We start from the raw sequence: 22,420 nt of genomic DNA, 5'->3' as shown, positions 1-22,420 counted from the left end.
GTGAAAAACCAAATTGTGTCTTTAAGTTCTGACAGAAACAGAATAATATCAAATTTGTATGAAAAAACCAAAAGGTCGCAAAGTGATAGCTTCAGGCGTTCTAGAGTTATGGCCGAAAAATGACCTGCAGGTTTTTTCATGCAAATTTGATGGAATTTCTGTTTCTGTTAAGAAAATTCTATCATAACATTTCAAATTTCGGAGTAAAATGAACAAAACAATGAACTTCTGACTTAGCACCCCTATCGAAAGCAGCAAAAACAAATTCATCATGCGTATATTTTGTCCTCAATCAACAAGATAATATCTTTCAGACGAGATCTAATTTGCTTAAAAATGTTGAGCCAAACTGAAGTTACAGGCATTTCAATCAGTCAGATTTCTCCCTTTCACCTACCCTTATTTGATGTCGGAAAATCGAAAGTGACAATTCAAAAAGATAGAGAATTTTCCAAGGATTACAGTGATGATATTTTTTCGTCCACTTCATGTGAAACATTTTCGAGTAAAATTCATTTTTCTACTCGACAATAGCTATTACGCCCCCTAGCGGTAAAGGTATGAACTTAAAAACAATTTCCAGTGTGTTTTCTTGTACACTTCAGTGATAATTTTTTACCGCAAGTCTCTACGATGAGTGGATCCTGAGATATAGCCGCTTACCTCGCTTATTTGCCCACCCTGTACATAGCGTAGGTATTAAAAATAAATTCCCTTTTTTCAGATGTCCATTGCGATTTGCGTAAATCCTCCTGCAGCAAAATGAAAGGCGTACTCCTCAAAGGATAACAAAAATGTAATAAACTGACACAAGGTACAAGTTAATTATTTACTTAATTCATCGCATTACAACAACATATCCCAGGTAAATAGTTTGAGGGGCAGAAATCACTCCATCTTGCATAACATCGCAAACTAGATCTAACAAATCGTGAAATCAACTGAGAATATAGGATGGAATTCCCATTTCAAAGCCAGTGACTCAACAAAGAAGTGAATTGAATTCTCGCCAAGATATAAAACATGCGATACATCTGATTATATATTACATATATTCGCCGACTTCCTGAAGCATGACACACTGTGTAATAGTCTTTGATTTACAGTTCAATTTCCTCGGTAAACCGAAAAATAATGACATATCATTCTGATCGTCGCCTGTTATTTCGAGTCCTCTATCCATCGGTATCTTGATCGACATTATATAAGAATAATATTGGTGTGGTTGTCTCAATCACCTCAAAGGTTACACTATCCAAATGTTGTCCGAGTTTGTTCTTGGTTAAGTAAGAATTGAAGTTATGTATAATTAACTATTAATTCTGGAACGGTTTTATCAACGTTTTCTTTTTTTTTTTTCGTTACCCATAACAGACGGACGACGTCCTAAGACATGTAAACGTTGTTTTTTTTAGAGCTATAGAACTTCAAATTGCAATAAAACAACGATGGATTATTCGATTGACATGAATTTTATTTATCCGCAAGATAATCTTGTGGCATTACATTTTAAATATGATTTCTGGCATATGACCGCCACGGCTGACTCGGATGTAGTCCAATCTGGACGTCCAATTTTCGATGAATTTTTCCAACATTTGTAGCCGTATATCGGCAATAACACGGCGAATGTTGTCTTCCAAATGGTCAAGGGTTTGTGGCTTATCCGCATAGACCAATGACTTTACATGGCCTCACAGAAAGTAGTCTAGCGGTGTTAAATCACAAGATCTTGGAGGCCAATTCACAGGTCCAAAACGTGGAATTAGGCGGTCACCAAACGTGTCTTTCAATAAATCGATTGTGGCACGAGCTGTGTGACATGTTGCGCCGTCTTTTTGGAACCACAGCTCCTGGACATCATGATTGTTCAATTCAGGAATGAAAGAGTTAGTAATCATGGCTCTATACCGATCACTATTGAATGTAATGTTCTGGCCTTCATCGTTTTTGAAGAAGTACGGACCAATGATTCCACCAGCCCATAAAGCGCACCAAACAGTCAGTTTTTCTGGATGTAACGGTGTTTCGACATACACTTGAGGATTAGCTTCACTCCAAATGCGGCAGTTTTGTTTGTTTAGCCATTCAACCAGAAGTGCGCTTCATCGCTAAAATGGACGTAGTGCGCGATACGTATTCCGCACAGAACCATTATTTTCGAAATAAAATTGCACTATTTGCAAGCATTGTTCAGGCGTGAGTCTATTCATGATGAATTGCCAAACCAAACTGAGAATAAATCATTTGACAGCTGTTAAATCGGTCGCCATCTTGAACAGTAATGCCAACTTAAAGTTATATACCTCGAAAAAAACACCCGTTATAACAAGCCAATTGAAAAGTGCCCGGTCTACCATAGTAAAAAATTTTTTTTTGTCAAAATTCGATTTCATTATTCAAGATAGTTGCCTTCGGGGGCGATACAGCGATTATAGCCACGTTTAAACTTAGCATACCAATGAAAAATTTCGACACGTATCGTTGGAAGGTTGGTACTAACTGAAAATCATATGGATTTCATACTAGCATCAGATCGGGGACTTTTTAATTGGCCTAATATATTCTTATATTAACTAAACCTTGAGTCCTAAGGCCCAGTTTAATAATTTAAAGTGAAGTCTCCTTCAGGAATGAAACGCGTTTCAAAAACCAATTTTAAGGTTAATGGAACCTTGCAGTGATCATCATAAAAAGTAGACTCTATTCTCTATGATGAAGGACACTCCAAAGCTTCCTGGGAGAGATTTGACATAATATATTCTTATTCATGTGTACAAAAGCTACATTTACTTTTCAATGCATGAGTAATATATTCACCGAGTACCAATCTCATACAATTTTTCATATCTGATATGAACTCATGAAACACCCATAAAAGAAGTAATTCTCACAAAACTTCATTATAACTCAACTTTCCATATTCTCCCAAGAATTACTCTCCATTTTCAGATACAACAATCAACAATAGGACACTGAGGTTATATAAATTTGAATCCTATCAATAGAGTTATTTGTTGCAGATTTTTTGCAATATGAGGAAGGAATGCACAACAGCATGAATTGTAAATATTCGACTAATTGTTCCGAAATAGTTGCTAGTCCATTGTAAAAGGAGAGATAGATTGTCTAGTTGATTATGCTCTCATTAGCTGTACTTTCTAGAAGTTGGCAATTATGGTTTGATCTAGGAGTTTGATAAACGCATATGTCCAAACTCAACTGGAATTTTATAGCGTAGCATTCGTTGAACCTGGACTATAATCATGGTGGAATTAAGTTTGGGCGAAGTAACCGTTGGAATGAAACAATTATTCTCATTCCAAATAGGAAAACTCACTTCCATTTAGAATATCCAAAAAATGTTCAATTCAATATTAGGCTAATTGAAAAGTCTCCGGTCTGATGCACAGATGGCGGTGCTAGTATAAAATCCATATAACTTTCAGTTAGTACCAACCTTCAAACGATACGTGTCAAAAATTGACAGCAGTCCAACCATTAGTTTGTGAGATATTGCGTTGTGAGTGTAGCGACTTTTGTTATTTGAAAAAAGATGGAAAAAATAATTTCGTGTGCTGATAAAATATTACTTTTTGAAGGGAAAAATACAGTTGAAGCGAAATCTTGACTTGATGAAGAGTTTCCGGAGTCAGCACCAGGAAAATCAACCATCAATGATTGGTATGCTTAGTTCAAACGTGGTGAAATGAGCACCGAAGACGGCGAAGGCAGTGGACGCCCAAAAGAGGCTGTCACCGACGAAAAATCGAAAAAGTTCACAAAATAATTTTGAATGACCGAGAAGTGAAGTTGATCGAGATAGCAGACATTGTAAATATATCATCTGAACGTGTTCATCATATCATTCACGAATATTTGTATATGAGAAAACTGTGTGCAAAATGGGTGCCACGTGAGCTCACAATCGTTCAAAAGCAAAAACGTGGTAATGATTCTGAGCAGTGTTTGAAGCTGTTTAAGTGCAATAAAACTGAATTTTTGCATCGATATGTGACAATGGATGAAACATGGCTCCATCTTTTTACTCCGGAGTCCAATCGACAGTCAGCTGAGTGGACTGCACAAGATGAACCGAATCCAAAGCGAGGAAAAACACAACAGTCAGCTGGCAAGGTTATGGCATCAGTATTCTGGGATGCGCAAGGTATAATATTCATTGATTACCTCCAAAAGGGCCAGACCATCAACAGCGATTATTATATAGCGTTATTGGATCGTTTAAAGGATGAAATCGTTAAAAAACGGCCCCATTTGAAGAAAAAAAGGTGCTGTTTCATAATACAATGGGCCGTATCACAAGTCGATGAAAATAATGGCAAAATTTCATGAATTGGGTTTCGAATTGCTTCTGCATCCACCTTATTCGCCAGATCTGGCCCCCAGCGACTTTTTCCTGTTCTCAGACCTCAAAAGAATGCCCGCTGGAAAGAAATTCAGCGCCAATGAAGAAGTTATCGCCGAAACTGAGGCCTATTTTGAAGCGAAAGACAAATCGTACTACTAAAATGCTATCGAAAATTTGAAAGATAGCTATAATCGCTGTATCGCCCTCGAAGGCAACTATGTTGAATAATAAAATCGAATTTTGCCAAAAAAATGTGTTTTACTATGGTAGACCGGGGACTTATCAATTGGCCTAATTTTGAACCACCTCAGTCCTTCAGTGTTCAAATTTTTCCGTTTATCATTGAAACACCCTGTATATTTAATGTCCAAAGGTAAGATCGGCGCATGATTTAACTAAATCAATGCTTTATTCATTTTCTTCTCAGCCCTTTCCTCAATTGATTGGACATTCTCATATTCTTGAGCTCTCAGTATCAAATTGAAGATCATTCCAAACTTCCCATACAACATAAAATTTACCAGATAATGAAAATTGTTTTCTTAATCATCTGTTTCTTGATACGTAACATCCTGATCTATAGACAACCAGGCTTAGTTCTTCATAAAATTTCCATTTATGTCGATTATACTGGAAATCCTGACTCTCCATCTGAGTCCAGCAAATGGCCAAAATCAATAAAACTGTTTTATGTAATGGATTTATTACTTCCATTCTAACAGCATCATTCTTAATAGGAATGTGTTCAATTTGCATCCTTGCTCTACATAATCATTATAAGTAGTCATTACAGTAGTATTTTCTGGGAACAACCTAGATACCTTTGAGAAAGTCAATCTTCATTTTAGCCTATGAAAATTGATGAAATTTATTCATTTTGTGCGATCTTATTCGCTTTTACGTAATACAAGAGGTGTACTGGTTTGGTTTTGATGCACGGTAGTAATTGTTAATAGCGACAAAATTTGCATAAATGAGTTTTTTGCACCCAGTTTCCTCATGTTTATGTATTTCTCGCCAATCTGAACGAGATTTACCAACCTCTTTTTATATATATCCTGAAGAAAACATTTCGAAATGGGTAACGTGTCGAATTAAGACTCTTAAACCTTCAGTTATCAGTTATTCGATACTTTTCTTTATTTTAATCTATCAATAATATTCCCCGATGTTTCGAGTTTTATCATTTTGTTTTAGGGTCTCACGAAGGTGGAAAAAAAATCGTGATTGAATTTCTCACTGAAAAATCATTGATTTTGTATCTGTCTGTCGGTCTGTGTGTTCGAACATTCTTGTATCATAACAGCCTCAATTACTAAAGGGCGTTTTTTTTAGAGCTATAGAACTTTAAATTGCAATAAAATAACGATGGATTATTCGATTGACATGAATTTTATTTATCCGCAAGATAATCTTGTGGCATTACATTTTAAATATGATTTCTGGCATATGACCGCCACGGCTGGCTCGGATGTAGTCCAATCTGGACGTCCAATTTTCGATTACTTTCTCCAACATTTGTGGCCGTATATCGGCAATAACTCGGCGAAATTTGTGTTCCAAATGGTCAAGTGTTTGTGGCTTATCCGCATAGACCAATGAATTTACATAGCCCCACAGAAAGTAGTCTAGCGGTGTTAAATCACAAGATCTTGGAGGCCAATTCACAGGTCCAAAACGTGTAATTAGGCGGTCACCAAACGTGTCTTTCAATAAATCGATTGTGACACGAGCTGTGTGACATGTTGCGCCGTCTTGTTGGAACCACAGCTCCTGGACATCATGGTTGTTCAATTCAGGAATGAAAAAGTTAGTAATCATGGCTCTATACCGATCACCATTGACTGTAACGTTCTGGCCATCATCTTTTTTGAAGAAGTACGGACCAATGATTCCACCAGCCCATAAAGCGCACCAAACAGTCAGTTTTTCTGGATGTAACGGTGTTTTAACATACACTTGAGGATTAGCTTCACGCCAAATGCGGCAGTTTTGTTTGTTGACGTAGCCATCCAACCAGAAGTGCGCTTCATCGCTAAACAAAATGAAATAATTCCGCACAGAACCATTATTTTCGAAATAAAATGGCACCATTTACAAGCGTTGTTCAGGCGTGAGTCTATTCATGATGAATTGCCAAACGCAACTGAGAATAAATCACTTGACAGCTGTTAAATCGGTCGCCATCTTGAATAGTAATGCCAACTTAAAGTTATATACCTCGAAGAAAAACACCCATTGCAATTCTCATCCGATTCTGATGAAATCTAGTGTGTGTAGGTAGATACCTAAAAAGGAAAATTTTCAGAATATTTTAAAATGGGACAAATTTCATCAGAATGATTAATCATTTTTCGTTGTCAGTTATCTACTTCAGAGATCAGCATGTACTAACAGTTAGTTTTAATGTTTCTCATATCTTCTCAATCCAAGAGTCATGGAGTGAATAAGCGAAGAAAATTATGTTTTCTCAAGCAATGCATTTTACGATTTTATAATAGAGAAAGAATGTGGCGGATGTTTCTCTAGAAATTGATTCTAAAAGCAATAATTATATTTTAATTGTAATCAATTTGGTTCTTACCTAAGTCAATATACTGATCTTCATAACGAAAAGTGAATTTTTTATGGATGAGATATTATTATTTTAGAAATTTCGAAGGAATACCTGAAATGAAAGAATTGTTTATTTATTCCAGAAAAGAAGAATTCACTGACGATTTTTAGTCGCCATTTCCTTTATGTTTATTTTAACACCCTGTATCTCGAAAACAAAGCGTTAAAGGGCCCATATTTATAGGCCTTTTTCTTCTTAAATGCTCCGAGGAATTTTCGTTTGTATCTCTAATTTAGGAACATCCTGTATAAGTTAAAATATTCAAAGACACTTTCATGATATTCGTATCAAGTTACCATTCTCATTCAATGAAGTCATTTTCAGACAAAACAATGTTGTCAACCCAAATAAATATTAGTGTTTTACTCCCCAAAATCATTATACTTCAACTTGATAACAAATGCATGTAGTTGTTGTCAGACTGTCAAAACGAATATTTCACTGCTAACAAACCAAATTTTGAGATTCTATTCCCAAACGTTCCATCGTATATTGATTCATTAAAATTCTTATGAAATCATTATTTTATACAAATGCGGATAAACATGTGTGTAGCAGATGAGTATTGAATCGAAAACAACCAAAACCAGTTCTTATTCTGAATGAAATAAATGCTCACAATCAGAATAAGTAAAGGGTGTTTTTTTTAGAGCTATAGAACTTTAAATTGCAATAAAACAACGATGGATTATTCGATTGACATGAATTTTATTTAACCGCAAGATAATCTTGTGGCATTACATTTTAAATATGATTTCTGGCATATGACCGCCACGGCTGGCTCGGATGTAGTCCAATCTGGACGTCCAATTTTCGATGACTTTTTCCAACATTTGTGGCCGTATATCGGCAATAACACGGCGAATCTTGTCTTCCAAATGGTCAAGGGTTTGTGGCTTATCCGCATAGACCAATGACTTTACATAGCCCCACAGAAAGTAGTCTAGCGGTCAGCGGTGTTAAATCACAAGATCTTGGAGGCCAATTCATAGGTCCAAAACGTGGAATTAGGCGGTCACCAAACGTGTCTTTCAATAAATCGATTGTGGCACGAGCTGTGTGACATGTTGCGCCGTCTTGTTGGAACCACAGCTCCTGGACATCATGGTTGTTCAATTCAGGAATGAAAAAGTTAGTAATCATGGCTCTATACCGATCACCATTGACTGTAACGTTCTGGCCATCATCGTTTTTGAAGAAGTACGGACCAATGATTCCACCAGCACATAAAGCGCACCAAACAGTCAGTTTTTCTGGATGTAACGGTGTTTCGACATACACTTGAGGATTAGCTTCACTCCAAATGCGGCAGTTTTGTTTGTTGACATAGCCATTCAATCAGAAGTGCGCTTCATCGCTAAACAAAATAAAATGGACGCAGTGCGCGATACGTATTCCGCACAGAACCATTATTTTCGAAATAAAATTGCACTATTTGCAAGCGTTGTTCAGGCGTGAGTCTATTCATGATGAATTGCCAAACCAAACTGAGAATAAATCACTTGACAGCTGTTAAATCGGTCGCCATCTTGAACAGTAATGCCAACTCAAAGTTATATATACCTCGAAAACAACACCTGTTACATTAGCAACATAGCAAAGAATTTTAGAAATTACCCAATTCTGTATGCGTTTTCAAGGTGCATCTTCGATTCGCCATCTGAGACATTATGCCATAACTAAAATAAATAAATCTACTGTAATCATATTAATTCCTATTTACATAAAAAATATATTACACTTCCTCCATCCTCATCTTTATCGATGGCCATTAACAATGGTTACATATTTCCTGAAATTCTTCAGTTTCTGATGTTTTTCAACTCGAATCCATTGATCAAAATGCAGACTATTACGTTATAAATTGTTTTGATTGAATACCCTGATAATGAAGAGGATTAGAAAATTATCACACCACACTTGAATCATTTTTAATTGCTCTCTTTATACTTTTTTATGTCTTGTTATATTTGATCGGTGAATGTAGTCTATCTAGGCAGGATAGGCTTCGAAGAATACGATTGAGTATTTTCAAATTCTAGAATATTGGTTTTCATTTGATGGAAATTATTGTTAACGAATATAAGAAATGTATATTTTCAATTGCTATAGTTATTTGCTACTTATATTTAGTTTCGGAAGACGACATATTAGACCAATTGAGAGGTCCACGGTCGGATGTACAGATAGCAGTGCTAGTATCAAATCCATATCGTTTTTAGTTAGTACCAACCTTCAAACGATACGTGTCAAAATTTGACAACAGTCCGACCATTAGTTTGTGAGATATTGCGTTGTGAGTATAGCTACTTTTGTTATTTGAAAAAAGATGTAAAATAAAGAATTTCGTATGCTGATAAAGTATTGCTTTTTGAAAGGAAAAATACAGTTGAAGCAAAATCTTGGTTTGATGAAGAGTTTCCGGGGTCTGCGCCAGGAAAATCAACCATCAATGATTGGTATGCTAAGTTTAAACGTGGTGAAATGAGCACCGAAGACGTCGAACGCAGTGGTCTCCCAAAAGAGGCTGTCACCGACGAAAAAATCAAAAGAGTTTACAAAATAATTTTGAATGTCCGTAAAGTGAAGTTGATCGAAATAGTAGACATTGTGAAGATATCATCTGAACGTGTACATCATATCATTCGCCAATATTTGTATATGAGAAAGCTGTGTGCAAAATGGGTGCCGCGCGAGCTCACAATCGATCAAAAGCAACAACGTGTTAATGTGTTTGAAGCTGTTTATGTGCAATAAACCTGAAATTTTGCGTCGATATGTGATGGTGGATGAAACATGGCTCCATCATTTCACTCCGGAGTCCAATCGACAGTAAGCTGAGTGGACTGCATACGATAAACAGAATCCAAAGCGAGGAAAAACACAACAGTCAGCTGGCAAGGTTATGGCATCAGTATTCTGGGATGCGCAATGTATAATATTCATTGATTACCTCCAAAAGGGCCAGACCATCAACAGTGATTATAATATAGCGTTATTGGATCGTTTAAAGATTGAAATCGTTAAAAAACGGCCCCATTTGAAGAAAAAAAGGTGCTGTTTCATCAAGACAATGCGCCGTGTCATAAATCAATGAAAAAATGGCAAAATTGCATGAATTGGGCTTCTGCATCCACCGTATTCGCCAGATCTGGCCCCCAGTGACTTTTTCCTGTTCTCAGACCTCAAAAGAATGCTCGCTGGAAAGAAATTTAGCGCCAATGAAGAAGTAATCACCGAAACTGAGGCCTATTTTGAAGCGAAAGACAAATCGTACTACAAAAATGTTATAGAAAAGTTGGAAGATCGCTATAATCGCTGTATCGCCCTCGAAGGCAACTATGTTGAATAATAAAAAAATGTGTTTCACTGTGATAGACCGGGGACTTTTCAATTGACCTTTTAGGTAACTTTGTTCCCTTTTGATTATCCATTATTGCCATCAACTTGAAGGTGAAGGAATGTAGTAGCTTTCAAGTTCAGTACTACCCTGGTTGATTCTTCGACCAACCTACGCTGTATCTACACCGGAGAAAGGACAAATCCTATGCGGAGTAAAATAATGGTCAAGAACTCGAGCGTACGTAGAGTACTCACTTCCTGATCTTTGCTATGAAAGCGAAATGCAGACGAGTTTAAGGGCGTTAACACGTTCATAAGAAAGAACGGAACTAACTCAGATAGTTCCTTTCTTCCGTATATAAGTGGAATAAGATTTGTCAATGTTTCAGTACAAATCTCACCATCAAACTCACCACCATGTTGATTTTGATTGTAAGTACAAATCAATTGAAGAACCTCAACAAATCTCAATAGAATTTTGACAAAGAAAAGTTTTATCTAGTCCATAAACACAAATTTATACTCATTTAAAACATGTAATAAATTTAGAATCTAGTTTTTCTTGAGCGACTCACTAACGTTTAGAATCTATAATCTAACGGGTATTTTTTTTCGAGGTATATAACTTTAAGTTGGCATTACTGTTCAAGATGGCAACTGATTCAACAGCTGTCAAGTGATTTATTCTCAGTTTGGTTTGGCAATTCATCATGAATAGACTCACGCCTGAACAACGCTTGCAAATAGTGCAATTTTATTTCGAAAATAATGGTTCTGTGCGGAATACGTATCGCGCACTACGTCCATTTTATTTTGTTTAGCGATGAAGCGCACTTCTGGTTGAATGGCTACGTCAACAAAAAAACTGCCGCATTTGGAGTGAAGTTTATCCTCAAGTGTATGTCGAGACACCGTTATATCCAGAAAAACTGACTGTTTGGTGCGCTTTATGGGCTGGTGGAATCATTGGTCCGTACTTCTTCAAAAACGATGATGGACAGAACGTTACAGTCCATGGTGATCGGTATAGAGCCATGATTACTAACTTTTTCATTCCTGAATTGAACAACCATGATGTCCAGGAGATGTGGTTCCAACAAGACGGCGAAACATGTCACACAGCTCGTGCCACAATCGATTTATTGAAAGACACGTTTGGTGACCGCCTAATTTCACGTTTTGGACCTGTGAATTGGCCTCCAAGATCTTGTGATTTAACACCGCTAGACTACTTTCTGTGGGGCTATTTAAAGTCATTGGTCTATGCGGATAAGCCACAAACCCTTGACCATTTGGAAGACAACATTCGCCGTGTTATTGCCGATATACTGCCACAAATGTTGGAAAAAGTCATCGAAAATCGGACGTCCAGATTGGACTACATCCGAGCCAGCCGTGGCGGTCATATGCCAGAAATCTGAAATCATATTTAAAATGTAATGCCACAAGATTATCTTACGGATAAATAAAATTCATATCAATCGAATAATCCATCGTTGTTTTATTGCAATTTAAAGTTCTATAGCTCTAAAAAAAACACCTTTTATGATCTTCATTCTATAATTCGTAATCTACAATCTATAACCTATGAAAATAGAATCAGTATTGCTTTCATTGCTTTTTGCCTTGAATAAAATAATCAAATACATAACAAGACTCGTTTAGCCCTTAATTCAACATGTAAAATATCGATTTCACGTTAGAAAATGATTGAATTGTCCATTTTCCTTCTATATTTTCATCTTGCAGGTCACATTCTCCATATTTTCATCTTCCTCAGCCATCCCAGGCTATCATAGTGGTGGCCATAAACTGCGGACAGTTCCTGAGGGGGCATCATACGGAAAAATACAGTATCCCCACTTTGATATAATCGATCTTGGAGATTATCGAAAGAATGGTCTACCCCCGAAATATATCCACGTCAACAAAAAAATTGTGATCAAGGAACCAAAACCTTATCACGTGAAGGTACCACACCATGTGCCGTACCCAGTTATCCAGAAAGTACCTTATCCAGTGGTGAATAAAGAAATCGTCAAGGTACCACAACCAATACCTTATCCAGTTCTGAAGACAGTACATATACCTGTGGAGGTACCCAAGCCATATCCAGTATCATCACATGAATACGAAGAGAAGACTGTACACATACCTGTGGAGGTACCCAAGCCATATCCAGTATCATCACATGAATACGAAGGGAAGAATGTACACATACCTGTGGAGGTACCCAAGCCATATCCAGTACCATTGCATGAATACGAAGAGTCTTCTTCGTCAGTAGGCCAAACAGGGTATGGTAGTGAGACGCCTGATACAAATCTAGTAGATTCACATCAAAATGATGCCAAATCGTTTGTTCACGAAGATAATTATGATAAAGGACCTTGGAAACCTGTTGATTTGGACCAATATCGGAAATTGAATGAATACATACAACACCAGGTAAGTCAAGGTGGAGATATTTTGAAACAGCACGATCCAGAGGAGAGACCAGTCTACGAGGATAATCAAGATCACTATTCAAGTTGATTCTTCATCTTTGAGCATTTGTATATAGAATTTTTTAATAAATTGTTTTGTTACGTATTTTTCATTATTATTTCTCCTGAATTATAAACTTGAGGAAGGTATAATTCTTTCGAAAAGTGGAAGATCTAGACTGGACATAGAGCAAATGTAATCGAGAGTGCTTAGAATAAAATTGGAAAGCCATTGAGAAGACTATTATGGCATTACGATTTTTCCAAAGGAGCCAAAACACTTGTCAGTAAAGGATCCCAAACTCCTTCCATTGGCCTGGAACCTTTCTGAGGTATAGGCAAATGTATCTACAAGAAAGAATTTCAGGAGAAGGAAAAAACCAAAAAAGCAACACAGGCGGAATTGTCCTGGGTTGGATCATTCCAAAACTTTGACACTGCGAGATCCAAGAAGTATATGGATCTTAGAAAAAATATACTACACCTCCTCACTGGATTCCTCACAAGGCATTGTCGTCTCAGGAAGCTCCTCATGAGAATGAGTCTAGCAGAAAACGACGAGTGCAGATTCTGTGGGGAGGATGAAGAAACTTCGGATCACCTAGTGACTGAATGCCTCGCCATCGCTAATCAACGTAAAAACTGATTTGGACAAGAAACTTAAAGAAGTCATGAAGTAGCCTCCTTGAAGCCATCCAAGATACTGGAGTTCATTGGAACTCTGGAACTGGAAGGCGAGCTGTAGATCACGTGATGGTGATAATAGCTCTGATGGGCGGCACACAATATCATTAGGTTCAGTGCAATGGGACCCCCTTAATGTTAATCTTATCTTATCTAATAAAACTCTCAATGAATCCTAATCTGCAAAATTGCCATGTTTTCTTTTTACAATTATATGAATAAATGTTTGCCAAAGCTTCATTAGGGTGAATTTTTCCATATCTTGTTTTGTATAAACATATTTCAAGTGAAGCTTTTTGAAAAGGATTAAATTGAAACAGTTTTTAAAAGAATAAATTTTTACTAAGAAGAAACATAAATAAACTTAGACAATAGAATGAGGTGAGAAAAATGAAATAACAATATAAATGAAAATATACAAGAATATTAATTAAACAGCCTTTCTCAATGATGGTAACTGCCAAGGTCCAAACCACCATGTCCGTAACTTCCGCCATCGAAACCATCTAACCCTCCATGACCATGGATCAGGACTGGTACTTGCTTTTCGACAACATATGGAACTTTAACGGGCACTGGATAAGGCTTGTGTACTGGTACTGGGTATGGTTTTGGCACAGGTACTGCGTATGGTACTTTCACTGGAATCTTAACTGGTACCTTGACTGGGTATGGGACTGGTTTTTCCACTGGGTATGGTACTGGCTTTTCAACGTGTACTGGATATGGTTTTGGTACATGTACTGGATATGGACGATCTACTGGGACATGCACTTTAACGGGGTATGGTACATGTACTGGTTTTTCCACTGGATAAGGTACTGGATGAGGAACTGGGTATGGTACTTCCTTGGTGATGGTGATATGTTTGATTTCACCTCCAAGATCAGCACCACCTCCATAGCTTCCACCGAAACCTCCATCCAAACCATGACCTCCTAATTCTAAACCATGTCCACCTCCTAAGTCAAAACCATGTCCACCACCATATCCCAAGTCGAAGAGACCTCTCTTATTCTGCTTCTTGTCAGAAGTTTCTACAGCTTTGGTTTCTTTCTTTTGCTCTGCCAAAACCAAACCTGCCAATAGCAGTACTGCAAGACCCTTAAAATATATTAATTAGTAGCTAATATTTGAAAGATTGAAATCATTCTTAAAAATAAGTTTTTTTCAGTTTCACATTGAGAAACTGCGGATGTTCAATAAAAAAATACAGTGTTTCATTTTTATTTCAGCTAAATTAATACAAGTATACCTAACTTGCAGAAAGAAATACCGCTAAATTTACAATTAAATTAAATCGAGTTGATATTCAATTTCAGTAGGAGTAGAAATACGATATGAAAATATTTAATTTTGTATGTTGTGTGCTCAGAAGAAAAATATTTTTCGAATTGATTTTTGGTCTTTATTTAAATATCTAATTTTAATACCAAAAAGAACTGTTGCAGAATGAAAGTGATAGCCATACTCCAATTGGAGAACAGATTAAATATAAAATGTTCATTAAAGGATATACAGTTTAAAATTAGTTATGACATAAATAATATGTAAAACGAAAAAAAAACAAGTAATGAGAACGAGAAAAAAAACTGTAAATAAAACCAATTATAAAAAAAAATGTTGGTACCAAGAATCACTGTGAAAAAAATGAATAGGTATAAATAAATGATTTCAAATGATGTACATATTACAATATGAATTTTGTTTTATAGAAAAACCGATTTTCGAATAAATAGCGTTTTCGTTTAACATTCTCACTGGCTACTCGTAGAAATGTAACTTACTTGTAGTTTCATAATGAGAGCGAATGAACAATGACTGCTGATGGTATACTACCATCGTTCAGCTTTTATACTTGGTAGATATGTCCGAAGAGTACATTCGCTCAAGGAGGTTGCAAATATCGGGCTAAAGAAGGGATTAACCATACTGAATTTTATTGATTGCATTCAAATGCGAATTTTTCACAAATTATATGTTTCAAAGCGTTAAGAACTGAATGTACATATTAAATCTCAAGACTTGTTCAGAGAACCTAAGTATAATTTATTTGATTTTCCTGAATGCAAGAAAGTAATTGAATATTTCTATTCTATCTTTTAATTGTTATTATACAGGGCTGTTCCTAAATAGGAGGTACAAACGAAAATAAGAGATGTCTTGGGTCATTATAAACATGGGTCCATAAACGCTTTGTTTTCGAGATACAGGGTGTTGAAGTTTGTTTTTTTTTTTGAGTTTTTTCGCATATCACCTTCCCTCTACAAGATATTCAATTTATATTTGGCATAACTATTCCAATTGAAAGATTTCATCAAGTAATATGCTAATTTTGACTGCAAATCTACAGGGTGATATTTTTTCTGGAACAGTGGTCGCTTTTCTCTCCTCCAGAACATAGAATGTCAAAAAAATACTTAATATTTTCTTGACCACCAAATTGACGTTGAGTTAAATTGAGATTTTGAGTTTTGATATGATATAGCAAAATTTCAACCTTTGCTCAAAATTTCGTGTTGATTGCCTCATTAGAATGTCATAAAATTCAAGCAGAATAAAAAAAAATAGGAAAGCAGTCAAATCTTTCAGACACTCGTTCATTCTAAATCAATTGTGCCCTTAAAATGTCATAAAATTCAAGCAGAATAAAAAAAAATAGGGAAGTAGTCAAATCTTTCGAACACTCGTTCATTCTAAATCAATTGTGCCCTTGGAGACCACGTTATATATACCTATAAACAATAATCTCCAAAGGTGCAATCGGCGCGTGAATGACGAGCGCTTAAAAGCTCCTGACTTGAAGTTTGGGGCATATGATTATCCGGAACGTAAAGGGTGTTTTTTTTTTAGAGCTATAGAACTTCAAATTGCAATAAAACAACGATGGATTATTCGATTGACATGAATTTTATTTATCCGCAAGATAATCTTGTGGCATTACATTTTAAATATGATTTCTGGCATATGACCACCACGGCTGGCTCGGATGTAGTCCAATCTGGACGTCAAATTTTCGATGACTTTTTCCAACATTTGTGGCCGTATATCGGCAATAACACGGCGAATGTTGTCTTCCAAATGGTCAAGGGTTTGTGGCTTATCCGCATAGACCAATGACTTTACATAGCCCCACAGAAAGTAGTCTAGCGGTGTTAAATCATCATGGCCCTATACCGATCACCATTGACTGTAACGTTCTTGTCATCATCGTTTTTGAAGAAGCACGGACCAATGATTCCACCAGCCCATAAAGCGCACCAAACAGTCAGTTTTTCTGGATGTAACGGTGTTACGACATACACTTGAGGATTAGCTTCACTCCAAATGCGGCAGTTTTGTTTGTTGACGTAGCCATTCAACCTGAAGTGCGCTTCATCGCTAAACAAAATAAAATGAACGTAGTGCGCGATACGTATTCCGCACAGAACCAGTATTTTCGAAATAAAATTGCACTATTTGCAAGCGTTGTTCAGGTGTGAGTCTATTCATGATGAATTTCCAAACCAAACTGAGAATAAATCACTTGACAGCTGTTAAATCGGTAGCCATGTACAGTAATGCCAACTTAAAGTTATATACCTCGAAAAAAACACCCGTTATATGCACTAATATCATTAAATTCATTTTGCTAATCAAATTAAGTGTATGGTTAAGATTCATTGTAGTTTTGACAACCCAATTCCAGATAATTTGAAATGAATCAACATAGGTATCTAGGTAATAATTACCTACTCAAAGTACTTTACATACCAATCAAAATAATTAGAGATTAAATATCTCCAGAATGGAGGAAATTGAAAATAAAATCAAGAGATGAAGCATGAATACTATGTGATTGCGATAATTTCATTCTCAATTCTCACTCATTATAGTGAGAGGAAAATTCTATTCTTGTTGATATTCTATGGTTAGACATTTACTCTACAGATAATAATCTTATTGATTTGAATTGAGATAATAAATCTTTTTCAATTAGAAATGAGAAAAGATGCCTATCGCAAATCACCAACTTGATTTAAATTAACCTATAGAAAATCTATAACCATTAATGAGTGCCAAACTGACGATTACATCAGTGATCCTAGGATGAAACACTGCAAGATGCACCTCCAAAATTGGCTTGATAATGCCTCGCAAAGAAATCAATGAAAATGAATTATATAGGGACGATATAATATTGATGACTTATTCAAACGTTAATGTTGGGTTTATTCTACATGGCACACCCTTATTTTATTTTCTCAATTGGTAGAGAATTTTTCAAAGATCATACAATTTGCTACATAAAAAAATAAAATACAGGGTGTGTCATTTGGAATAAGCGCGATATTAATGTTTGATAAGTCATCAATGAATCTTAACATCGTGGATATTAGTTTCGGAAATCTCATAAATATACTAACTGACAAAGAAACTGCAACACCCAGAAGGAGCTGTTTAAATTTTAGTTTTTTTTTTGGTAAAACATAGATAGTATAGCAAGGAGTAAATGATTGAGATTTGGAGAAAGAAAAGGAGGGTTCACAATTTTTTTAATAAATTTGTTAATAATGTGTTCGTTCACCGCGATTCTCTATACACTCCCAACGCGTATCGGCATTGATGCAATAAGATGGTCTATTTCTTCTTGAGGAATACTATCTCAAACTGTTGCAGTTTCTTTGTCAGTTAGTGTATCTTATGGGTGTCAAAAGGGCATATGATTATCCGGAACGTAAAGGGTGTTTTTTTTAGAGCTATAGAACTTTCAATTGCAATACAACAACGATGGATTATTCGATTGACATGAATTTTATTTATCCGCAAGATAATCTTGTGGCATTACATTTTAAATATTATTTATGGCATATGACTGGCTCGGATGTAGTCCAATCTGGACGTCCAATTTTCGATGACTTTTTCCAACATTTGTGTCCGTATATCGGCAATAACAAGGCGAATGTTGTCTTCCAAATGGTCAAGGGTTTGTGGCTTATCCGCATAGACCAATGACTTTACATAGCCCCACAAAAAGTAGTCTAGCGGTGTCAAATCACAAGATCTTGGAGGCCAATTCACAGGTCCAAAACGTGAAATTAGGCGGTCACCAAACGTGTCTTTCAATAAAGCGATTGTGGCACGAGCTGTGTGACATTTTGCGCCGTCTTGTTGGAACCACAGCTCCTGGACATCATGGTTGTTCAATTCAGGAATGAAAAAGTTAGTAATCATGGCTCTATACCGATCACCATTGACTGTAACGTTCTGGCCATCATCGTTTTTGAAGAAGTACGGACCAATGATTCCACCAGCCCATAAAGCGCACCAAACAGTCAGTTTTTCTGTATGTAACGGTGTTTCGACATACACTTGAGGATTAGCTTCACTCCAAATGCGGCAGTTTTGTTTGTTGATGTAGCTATTCGACCAGAAGTGCGCTTCATCGCTAATGGACGTAGTGCGCGATACGTATTCCGCATAGAACCATTATTTTCGAAATAAAATTGCACTATTTGCAAGCGTTGTTCAGGCGTGAGTCTATTCATGATGAATTGCCAAACCAAACTGAGAATAAATCACTTGACAGCTGTTAAATCTGTCGCCATCTTGAACAGTAGTGCCAACTTAAAGTTATATACCTAAAAAAAAACACCCTATATATGACAAACCAGTGTTATATGCGAAGCAGCTATATGCAGAAAAAAGCTGCAATATGTAGCTGGTAGCCTGCTGTCTGGACATTGAGAAAATAATTAGCCATGTGAATTGGAACTGAACTACCTATTGTGAAGCTCAATTAACAAAAGCAACTTAGAGGCGTATGCTTTCATATTATGCAACGACGCTGGTCAGCGTTTGTGAAGGATTCATTTTTCATGAGCACACGGAAAGCATTCAAATTCGATCGAGCGTATTCATGGATGCGTAAAACTAGATTCGTGCAGTGTTGGCTCAAGTATAACGAAGGAGAAAACACATTAAAACACAGCAAAATTGATTGCTGAAAACATTAAATATTTTAATGAGTATCAAGTAGATTTTTTCATTGAAAATTGTGGGTTGGCAGAGCAGTTTTCTATATCTATGTGAAACTGAGATATTCCCGCACGATTTTGCTCTACAAGGTATGGCAGAATGAACGAATTTGCCATAGAATACGCTCTATTAGTGATGACGTCATACACCGCCATTTTAGTTCTCCTGTCAGTGTTCGGAATCCAAACAAACAAATTGTCATTTAAATTAGTACGTTGTCGTTGGAGAAATTGGCTTATTTTGATAAATAAGATTATTTAAGGAACGATTTTACTATTAATTGATAGACAGAAGGCACGAGATTAATGCCAGTAAGTTCGAACTTGAAGTTCAACTAATAAACACGGCTTTTTACAAACTCTGGAGAATGATACAGGATTCAAACTTACTGGTATTAACCTCGTTCCTTCTGTCTATCAATTAATACTGAAATCGTTCTTCAAATACTCGTATTTATGAAAATAAGCCAATTCCTTCAACGTACTAATTTGAATGACAATTTATTTGTTTGGATTCCGAACACTGACAGGAGAACCAAAAATGGCGGTGTGTGACGTCACACTAATAGAGCGTATTAGAGAAATCTCGTGGATAATGCTTTTCGATATTCTTATAGAATTTTCTATGGTTCTGGTTATGCGATCAACTTGAAATTCTGCATGAGGCTTTTAATTATCACTTTATATCTCAAATCAAATCATATCATATCTAAATACAAACTTTCATCTTGATCGAATTTACAGTTATGAAATTAACAAAAAAGAAAATTTACTAAACCTCCAGTCGGATAACAACCATTCCCAGCTGAAAATTTGAAAATAATAGCCTTTGTGACGCTTAAAACATGAAAAAAGCTGTGACGTGAAAAAATGAGCTTTTGCGCGCTTGTTATTCAAATGCGTATTCACGAAATTTCACCATCGTTATTTTACAACCATATGTAGGTAGTAGATTTCTGCTTGATTGTATCCATAATGTAATGTTTACTTTCAGATATATATATATTCCAGTATTTATTAATGTTTTTCAATACGTGTATATTTTTGCTTCAATATTCCTATCAAATCTCGAAAAAATACCTAATATATTCAGAACAATAGATGCGACTAGGTTATAATTCAGTTTGTATATCTAAAATAATCACTGCAGTGATTATAGGATTATCATGCCGATTTTCAGAAGGATAGTATCATCAGAAACTCTCATCTGACCAAAGCATTGACACATCATTGAAATATTTCATGATAAAAGAATAAATTTGCAATGTTTTGAAAATAGTACTTACTACAAATCCTATAAAAGTAGGTAGTAGGTGATGTCAGTACGTTCCTGCGCTCCAATGGACAGTTTTCAAACTGAATTCAATACCTGGTTTACTATTTTCCAGATGTTAAACTGATTCCCATTTGGCTAGCAAAAATGAGCATTATGTAAGATCGAATCAGAGCTTCGATAGGATCTAATGTAATAAATCCATCGGAGGAAGTGAAATGATTGACCACGCTTTTGTGCATCACGATTTTTACGACATATTCCAATATAAAAACACTCTCATACTATATCGAAGTTCATTCTGTCTTCTAAACCCCTTATTTCACTTTGTTTTTCCATGTTTATATTGAAGTCTGAATTTCACACAATTGTCTTGCACTATTACACAATGCGTTTTTTTACATTTCCTTCAGAGAAGCAAACAATTTATCCTATTCCAAGGCCAAATGTGAGCCTGACTAATGCACTTGAATTTGAAAGAAAACACGTATTTTCTGCATTCTCCGTTCATATTTTGGCGCCTAAATCAACCATAAAATATTATTAAACTTTTTCAATTTTTCTATGATTTTCATCAGAATGTCAGGTGTACCAATAAAATTTTTCTCTAATTCTGTGGTTATTCCGTTCGTTCTTCCACATCTTGAAGAACAAAATCGTGCGAGAATATATCAGAAACGCACAGTTTTCATGGTTATATTTTATTTTTCTATGTTGGTACTCTGAACTTTCCGCCACGGCTTTATCTGTCAATTCATCAATTTGCCTTAAAGAAATCAGTTCTGCCAACCAACATTTTTCAATGCAAAAATCACTAAAATATATTTATGGAAATATTTCATTAATTTCAATGAAAATGCAATGAATTAGAGAAAATAATGTATAATACTCGTACAGAAGGCTCATTCTACCACTCGTTCATTCCAAAACTCGCCACTTCGTGGCTCGTTTTTGAATTTTGAACTCGTGGAAGAATATCAATGCCTTCTGCACTTGTATTATAAATAACTATTATCCAACCAAAAATGAGAAAACAATGAGGTCAGGACTTCGGCACGATTGTTCAAACCTACAGAGTAACATAATTTTAATGCAGTATTCAGAACATCAAATCTGAAGTCAAAACTTGCTGGTCTGTCTTTAGTTTTCAAAATTATTGCCACAAAATTTCATTCTTAACGTGAAAATATGCAGTCACAGATGTGGAGGACCATCGATTATAATAGTGATATAGGTACATATCGTACATGGACACAAAAATTTACCTTTAGTGAATTATTGAGTAACTCTTTCCGATATACCTTACTTATTTCTTGAATTCCCAGTCCAATATTTGTGCAGCAGTTATAAGTTACATTTCCCAAGAACTTTTGTAGTTAACAGACCGCATATACTTATTGAATGTAAATCTGTTTAGCGTATCGCTGAATTCATACATTCTCATTTGCAGTATTTGGTGCACTATAATCGATGCAATGATCTAATTGCAATCTCGAGGAAATTGTGAAATTTGAGGATATTGAGAAACTCACTCTGATTTATTCATAGGTAATCATAACTTTGGATCGGCTAAGAAACTGATTCTAACAACTTTAAATCCATATATAACTTTATATTGGAAAATTTGTAAGA

At 35.9% G+C, this 22,420-nt stretch overlaps 2 protein-coding genes across 2 annotated transcripts; one reads left to right on the top strand and one right to left on the bottom strand.

Moving 5' to 3' along the window:
• The first annotated feature begins 10,654 nt into the window (after positions 1–10,654).
• Positions 10,655–12,920, top strand: LOC123684425. Its single transcript, XM_045623685.1, has 2 exons — positions 10,655–10,760; positions 12,078–12,920. The coding sequence occupies exons 1-2, from the start codon at positions 10,746–10,748 to the stop codon at positions 12,861–12,863; spliced, it is 801 nt and encodes a 266-aa protein (XP_045479641.1). The 5' UTR covers positions 10,655–10,745; the 3' UTR covers positions 12,864–12,920.
• Positions 12,921–13,818: 898 nt separating this feature from the next.
• On the bottom strand, positions 13,819–15,405 carry LOC123684426 (tetra-peptide repeat homeobox protein 1-like). Its single transcript, XM_045623686.1, has 2 exons — positions 15,286–15,405; positions 13,819–14,602 (listed from the first exon to the last, which is right to left on the bottom strand). The coding sequence occupies exons 1-2, from the start codon at positions 15,295–15,297 to the stop codon at positions 13,943–13,945; spliced, it is 672 nt and encodes a 223-aa protein (XP_045479642.1). The 5' UTR covers positions 15,298–15,405; the 3' UTR covers positions 13,819–13,942.
• Positions 15,406–22,420: the final 7,015 nt, after the last annotated feature.

The sequence above is a fragment of the Harmonia axyridis genome, chromosome 7 (assembly GCF_914767665.1).
Source record: "Harmonia axyridis chromosome 7, icHarAxyr1.1, whole genome shotgun sequence".
In the NCBI taxonomy this organism is placed as follows: Eukaryota; Metazoa; Arthropoda; class Insecta; order Coleoptera; family Coccinellidae; genus Harmonia; species Harmonia axyridis.
This window is presented reverse-complemented; position numbering and strand designations above follow the sequence as displayed.